General features: G+C 42.7%; 1 protein-coding gene across 1 annotated transcript; it reads right to left on the minus strand.

The window, feature by feature from the left end:
- Positions 1 to 684: 684 nt before the first annotated feature.
- On the minus strand, positions 685 to 5,283 carry LOC124285760 (glycoprotein 3-alpha-L-fucosyltransferase A-like). Its single transcript, XM_046722033.1, has 3 exons — positions 5,199 to 5,283; positions 4,488 to 4,606; positions 685 to 1,830 (listed from the first exon to the last, which is right to left on the minus strand). The coding sequence occupies exons 1-3, from the start codon at positions 5,281 to 5,283 to the stop codon at positions 685 to 687; spliced, it is 1,350 nt and encodes a 449-aa protein (XP_046577989.1).
- Positions 5,284 to 8,338: the final 3,055 nt, after the last annotated feature.

Consider the following 8,338-nt stretch of genomic DNA (forward strand, 5'->3'; position numbering starts at 1 on the left):
TTGAGAGGTGAGGTGAAATTGGGGTTAACGTCGTGCTTGAGAATATTTCGCTCATATGACGACGTGCATGCATGTGTATGTGTATGTGCGGCTGCTTCTACTAGCCCAGACTTAAGCGGGTTTTATAGTGCTAGCCCACTGAGATACCATGCCGCATTAAAGCATGAATACCCCACTCAGACACATTCTACTGACTCCGAGCCGACCAGTCCTTGTTGTACCCATTATGCCGAGCGCCAGGCAGGGACCAACAAGTACCATATTTTAACGTCTTTTGGTATGACGCGGTCGGGGATCAAACCCGCGACCTTCCGCTCTCCGGGCGGACGCTCTAACCACTACACCACGGAGGCGGTCCTTAAACCATTGTAGATCAATGTGGATCAAAGTTTCATTTGAATCATGTGTGTATTCATTAGGGCAAAATGTATTTTGCATTTATGTGCGAGTGTACATGTGTTACTGATAAATAAAGATGAACAACAAAGTATTGACTTGTTTTCTTTGAAGCCAAAGAACCTCTAACTGTCCAATATATGCCACCGTGGATATAATGCCATATTTTTCTCCCGGACAAACGGTGGCATTATAACCAGGGTTTGCTGTATACTTCAGTATCACATCAGTTTTAGTTTCACTTCAGAACTGTTCCATCAATTAGAAGTTCTAGATTTCAAACCGTATTTATGGCTGTGGATAGGACAAGCCTTTGTTGAACCACGTGGTTATGTCGTCATATTGTTTCCTGTACTTCTCGATGTCCCACAGTCTCCTGCACACTTCACACATTCCCTGGGCCTCCAGTCTGTACGCTCGTTGAACAATCACACCATGTTCCTTAAATGCGTATTCTTCATATACAGATTTGTATTTATCCTTTCTCTTCAAATACCCTGTATATTCGGTTTCATTATTGGCAAGCTGTTTGACAAAATCTGCTAAATGTTTGGCAGATTCAAAATCCATTGCATTTATGTAAGTATTGTTTTCAGCCTGTTTAGTATAATCACCACCCCCGCGAGTTATCAAAATGAAATTAAGTTCGTAGTATACAAAGAACTTTTCTGTTACATAATCTTTACAAAATGCATTTTCAAAAGACAGATAAAATTTATACTTTGAGCTCAACATCTCAAAACATGCTGGGCCATCCTTCTTTGGGCATTTATGGTTTCCACAAGCTCCATATATGTCAACTTGGACGTACTTCATGAGCTCCTTCACATACTCCATTCGTTTGCTGTCTCCGGCGCAATTGCTTACCATCCATGCAATTGTACCATTTTTCTGTTTAAAAATCGCAGAATAATCTTTATCGATGGTGTCATTTCTAGCTTGTAGAACGCCATAAGGAGCAGGGATATCACTATCCACCCTATAATCAAACGTCCAATTGAATACATTTTTCCAGCTCGGTAGCCAAATGCTTCGTTTTCCAAGCCAGTGTTTCTGGGGTGATTCGTGGTTATGTAGAATCCAAACTTGGTCTTTGTGTCGTGGTGGTGGAGTTTCCAAGCGCAGGAAATTCGCAGCAAACATCACAGCACTGCTGTTTGGTAGATACAGCTGGTTTGTGGTCAGACGACACTTCACTTCCGGGCAACCACGAAGGGTAGACAACTCTTTAATGACCGGTTGATATTTGGTCTTGACGTACAACAAAATGATCTTTGGGTTCTCAGTGACATTGCCCCGAGGACCTGACCTCAAGGAGTAGTTAACTGCACGTGAAGGAAGGGCTGGTTTCTTTGAGGTCAACCTTTGTGCTGCCAGCAGCAGACCCACCATGACCGAAACTTTCAACAGGAACTTTAAGAAGCGGCTAAAGATCTGTAAATTGAGGACACATTTGTTAAGCACTTGTACAAACTGAAAATCAGGGAGACATTTGACACGATGATATAAGATGGCGTTTTGTCCGTGTTGACAAATGTCCACCAGATTGGGAATGCTAATTCATGACACATGATCTAGTTAGTTTTGCGATTGATGAAATTTTCTGTTGTTTGTGTGCGTGTGTGTGCATGCGTGCAAGTGTGCGTGCGGCTCATGTTTGTCTAAGGATCGCTGTCTTGATTGATGCACGTCATCGTATCCCAAATACGTGGATGGATGCTCATGAGATCAATCCCTGGATTGTCTGGTCCAGACTTGATTCTTTACTACCGTTATACGGGCTGGCACATTGTGTAGTGCAGCATTAAACAAACAAACAAACAGTAGCGGAACCTTCCGGCGTGAAAGGTAAGGCAGTGGTGAAAACTACATGTATATGGATGCATGACTGGGGATGGCTGATGACACCAGGTGTTTGCGAAAAGAATAATACAAACGGAACAATCAGTCTCAACCACCAGCAAACATTCCACAGGATATTAGCGATAAAATAATGTCACTGGACCAATCAACGCTGATCCGTGGTGTTCTGTATTCTGCGTATGAGGGTACATGGACCATCATAATGCTCAGAGCTTACCAGCTACACCACTTGCCCCCCTCGCCATCAACAGCAGTTCATCCATCTCTCTTGATGCCATATCACACTGACACATACCAGCCTTGACATCCACTCTTCTGGGATCCAAGACCTCATATTCCTCAGGTGCAGTATCAACCCAATTTATCCATCCACCCTTTTGATTCTATACCAAATCACACCGATACATACCAATCTTGACATCCAATCTGTTGGGATCCAAGACCTCATGTTCCTCAAGTGCAGTATTGTCGCCATCTATCCGTTTGAATCAGCAATGTGGGAGGTACAGTTGTATTCCTCTTTTCACAATAATGGGTTCACCTTTGCACTTATATTTTGAAGCCCCGTTCATCCGATGAAATGCAAAAATGCTCTTTAGACACATCTCCACATTTCGAAAAGTTAACCGGGTACACGATAACAAAGTTTAACTGAACCAAATTTAGCCAATAATCAAATCTATCTAACACTAGATTCAATCTCTTTAGAGAAGCAGAAGGTTGGCGTCAATATGAGTCAAGTACGACAAAATCTCTTCATCTGGCTGCTTACTCAGTTTCAATATTAATTTATGAGCTTTAAATCGACCCAATTACATTTCATGGTAGCAGGTGCGCGGTATGTCACAATTACTAAACAGATTGCCACCTTGTGGTCCATCTATCCTAGATTATATTCACATAGGCCTATTGCAGATGACAGCAGCAGTTATAGTATGCAGAGATACACATAATATATTTACAAAAACACGTCTCTCAGATTATTTACAGATGTGGATGTAACGAACAAACACAAAACTCAACAATGTAATGACGTTGTTGTATAGTCAGTAACTGTTGTTTCTTGCCTTGTGGGGAGTTTTACATAATATATTTACAAAAACACGTCTCTCAGATTATTTATAGATGTAGTTGTAACGAACAAACACAAAACTCAACAATGTAATGACGTTGTTGTATAGTCGTTAACTGTTGTTTTCTTGCCTTGTGGAGAGTTTTACATAATAAATTTACAAAAACACGTCTCTCAGATTATTTACAGGTGTGGATGTAACGAACAAACACAAACTCAACAATGTAATGACGTTGTTGTATAGTCAGTAACTGTTGTTTTCTTGCCTTGTGGAGAGTTTTACATAATATATTTACAAAAACACGTCTCTCAGATTATTTACATATGTGGATGTAACGAACAAACACAAACTCAACAATGTAATGACGTTGTTGTATAGTCGTTAACTGTTGTTTTTTTGCCTTGTGGAGAGTTTTACATAATATATTTACAAAAACACGTCTCTCAGATTATTTACAGATGTGGATGTAACGAACAAACACAAAACTCAACATTGTAATGACGTTGTTGTATAGTCAGTAACTGTTGTTTTTTGCCTTGTGGAGAGTTTTACATAATATATTTACAAAAACACGTCTCTCAGATTATTTCCAGATGTGGATGTAACGAACAAATACAAAACTCAACATTGTAATGACGTTGTTGTATAGTCAGTAACTGTTGTTTTTTGCCTTGTGGAGAGTTTTACATAATATATTTACAAAAACACCTCTCTCAGATTATTTCCAGATGTGGATGTAACGAACAAACACAAAACTCAACATTGTAATGACGTTGTTGTATAGTCAGTAACTGTTGTTTTTTTGCCTTGTGGAGAGTTTTACATAATATATTTACAAAAACACCTCTCTCAGATTATTTACAGATGAGGATGTAACGAACAAACACAAACTCAACAATGTAATGACGTTGTTGTTTAGTCGTTAACTGTTGTTTTTTTGCCTTGTGGAGAGTTTTACATAATATATTTACAAAAACACGTCTCTCAGATTATTTACAGATGTGGATGTAACGAACAAACACAAAACTCAACATTGTAATGACGTTGTTGTATAGTCAGTAACTGTTGTTTTTTGCCTTGTGGAGAGTTTTACATAATATATTTACAAAAACACGTCTCTCAGATTATTTACAGATGTGGATGTAACGAACAAACACAAAACTCAGAAATGTGCAGCTCTTGTAACACTCGGACGGAAGGACTCGACATCATCACCCCGCCATTACTGGTGTTGTCACTGACTGGGTTCTCTGGCCTCGTTAATCCAGCCATCACTGTCATAGACAACACATGTGCTCATTCCCAGATCAATTCAATTCAATTAATTTCTCGAAACACCACCAAGGGTGGTACGTGAGAATACAAAAATGTGAATATTCATATAAATTAAAATGTCACGATGGCAAATAGAAACCAAAACATCCAAAACGTTAATGGATCTTTGTGGACTTAAATATTAGTTATATTACATTAATATACATAGCAAGAATGTTAAGATTACGCGTTTGTTAGGGTAATTGAATTCTTGTAAAAAGGTAAATGTGTTTGTCTGTACAGTAATAAAGCTTCGCATTTGAACAGATAACGGAGTTCATCTCCCACTGCATGGGAGTTACATCAATTACAAAGACGATATTCTCTAGGAACATTTGCCCAACGGCCAACTTCTACACGGAGGTGGTGATTACTTGTTCTGAATCTTAAAATCTCAAATTCTATATTGGTTTACAAGTTACGTAAAAGATTTGGAGCTCTGTATCATGGAGGTACTTACCCAACTCTCTTGGGGGATTAAAAGAGATTAACAGCTATGGGTTATTGATTGTGCAGGGTGAATTTGTTACCCCTGCTTTGGCTGTGACATACCTTCACCCAGCACTCCGGCTACTGGTGCATTTGTGCATCTGGCTCTGGTACGACCGGCTACTGGGTTACTGTTGCATCCGTGCATCTGGCTACTGATACAGCCGGCTACTGTTGCAGCGGCTACTGATGCATCCGTACATCTGGCTACTGGTACACCCGGCTAATGATGCATCCGTACATCTGGCTACTGGTACACCCGGCTACTGATGCATCCGTACATCTGGCTACTGGTACACCCGGCTACTGATGCATCCGTACATCTGGCTACTGGTACACCCGGCTAATGATGCATCCGTACATCTGGCTACTGGTACACCCGGATACTGATGCATCCGTACATCTGGTTACTGGTACACCCGGATACTGGTGCATCCGGCTACTGGTGCATCTGGCTACTGGTACACCCGGCTACTGGCGCATCCGTATATCTGGCTACTGGTACACCCGGCTACTGATGCATCCGTACATCTGGCTACTGGTACACCCGGCTACTGGTGCATCCGTATATCTGGTTACTGGTACACCCGGCTACTGATGCATCCGTACATCTGGCTACTGGTACACCCGGCTACTGTTGCATCCGTACATCTGGCTACTGGTACACCCGGATACTGGTGCATCCGGCTACTGGTGCATCTGGCTACTGGTACACCCGGCTACTGGCGCACCCGTGCATCTGGCTACTGGTACACCCGGCTACTGGGCTACTGTTGCATCCGTACGTCTGGCTACTGATACACCCGGCTACTGTTGCATCCGTGCATCTGGCTACTGGTACATCCGGCTACTGGTGCATCCGTGCATCTGGCTACTGGTACACCCGGCTACTGATGCATCCGTACATCTGGCTACTGGTACACCCGACTACTGGGCTACTGTTGCATCCATGCATCTGGCTACTTAAACACCCGGCTACTGTTGCAGCCGTGCATCTGGCTACTGGTGCATCTGGCTACTGGTACACCCGGCTACTGGTGCACTCGTGCATCTGGCTACTGGTGCGTCCGGCTATTGGTGCATCCGTGCATCTGGCTACTGGTGCATCTGGTTACTGGTACACCCGGCTACTGGTGCACTCGTGCATGTGGTTACTGGTGCATCCGGCTACTGGTGCATCCGTGCATCTGGCTACTGGTACACCCGGCTACTGTTGCAGCCGTGCATCTGGCTACTGGTGCATCCGGCTACTGGTGCATCCGTACATTTGGCTACTGGTACACCCAGCTACTGGTGCTTCCGTGTATCTGGCTACTGGTACACCCGGCTATTGGTGCATCCCGTACCATCATTTTCGCTCAGTAGCTTGGTTGCTTCAGAGAATAATGACAAATTTATGGATAACATCCGGCTACTGGTGCACCCGGCAACTGGTGCATCCGGCTACTGGTGCATTCGTTTACTGGGGCATTCGGCAACTGGTGCTTCTGGCTACTGGTGCTTCCGGCAACTGGTGCTTCTATCATTCCGCCTCAGTAGCCTGGAGAATAATCACAAATTTATGGGTAACAACTTTTTTTGTGAGTGCGACGGTTCGGTACAGATTCGTATACTGTTGTCATTTTTGCTGGGCGGGAAACGTGGCACTCACAGATAAAAGAAATCTAGACCAAGCATTCTAGGCCAAAACAACTATTGCTTTCTCTTGTATCCAAGATCAGTCAGACATTATTTGCCAAGGCCTGTTTCCGAATAAGCATCAGGATTCTTTCAACGCACCTAAAATTATAAGCACCAAACAGTCTCCATTCCACAGCCATAAGAAATCTCTGCTAAAAGCAGAGTCGATTGTTGTGACACTGAAAGCGGAATCTGTTGAACGTATCTGACCATATATAAGCAAATGTTTTATAACCAATATCAGATTGTGATGACGCCATTTGCTCGGGGATAGGTGATAGTCTCCTGTCCGACTTGTGGCACCCAACCTAAACTCATGCAAAATCAAGTTAGAATTTCATCGGACAGTCTGTCAAGTTAGTCAAATTTGGAAATTTCATCCACATGTCTTTCATTCAGCGTTTTTAAAGCTTCACTGAGTGAGTGCACTCAGCAATATTCCAGCTATATGGCGGCCGTCTGTAAATAATCGAGTCTGGACCAGACAATCCACTGATCAACAGCATGAGCATCGATCTACATAATTGGGATACGATAACATGTGTCAACCAAGTCAGCGAGCCAGACCACCCGATCCCATTAGTCGCCTCTTAAGACAAGCATGGCTTACTAAAGATCAACCCGTGAAGGTCCGGGTTAGACTGAGCCTTCAGTAACCCATGCTTGTCGTAAGATGCCCATCAAGGGAGGTTATCATCTCTTGCAATTAAGCGGTTCAACAACGGATCATAGCCGGATCCAACAACATCATCATATATGCTATCCTCCAGAGATTCGGGATATTTTGCAACTGCTCCTTGGGCAATGTTGACAATTGTAAAGTCACAGCCCTGACCATATCAATTGTTTGATCGGTATTCTAGACGTTGGTGAAACAAAAATGAAGCATACAACTTTATGGATGACAACGTCTTGTTTATTACATAGAGATATATGCAGTAAGCAATAAACAAGACGTGAATCAACTTAATAACGTAGTATGTTTCATTTCTTACCATATCCATTAAATGTCTAATGAGGTCACTCTTCAGTCTTGGCACGAGTTTAGATTTCAGAGGCTTCACATGATCCCTTCTCACCGAGCTCCATTTTAAGTCGAGTTTGATGGCCAGTTTGGGTCTCTATTCCTACCCTCAAACACAATAGGTGGCGCTGGAGATGGTGAGAATGTACCAGTGGTACGAGGTGTAAAGCAATCACTGAGATTATTTTCACTTTCTGGAAAGACATGATGATGATGATGATGATGATGATGATGATGATGATGATGATGATGATGATGATGATGATGGATGATGCTGCTGTTGCTGCTGCTGATGATGGATGATGATGGTGATGATGATGATGATGGTGGTGGTGGTGGTGGTGATGATGATGATGATGATGTGTGTGTGTGTGTTTGCGCGCGCGCGTGTTCCAGTCCTCCAGTCAATTCATTCTCTTGGACCAAAGATAAATCCCGCACACACTCCACCCCAATCAAATTAGTTTGTCTACAACATGCTCCACAGTTTTACAAATAT

This window comes from Haliotis rubra, unplaced genomic scaffold (genome assembly GCF_003918875.1).
Source record: "Haliotis rubra isolate DU_JTF1 unplaced genomic scaffold, ASM391887v1 Scf369, whole genome shotgun sequence".
In the NCBI taxonomy this organism is placed as follows: domain Eukaryota; kingdom Metazoa; phylum Mollusca; class Gastropoda; order Lepetellida; family Haliotidae; genus Haliotis; species Haliotis rubra.

Bases quoted from the DNA above. Each gene is read 5' to 3' on its own strand.
- LOC124285760 (XM_046722033.1), bottom strand. From the start codon at position 5,283: ATGCACGGATGCAACAGTAACCCAGTAGCCGGTCGTACCAGAGCCAGA. The intron at 4,607-5,198 runs GTATGTCACAGC...TGTCTATGACAG, and splicing joins AGCCGGAGTGCTGGGTGAAG to TGATGGCTGGATTAACGAGG. The intron at 1,831-4,487 runs GTTTGTTCGTTA...CTCAATTTACAG, and splicing joins TGCACATTTCTGAGTTTTGT to ATCTTTAGCCGCTTCTTAAA.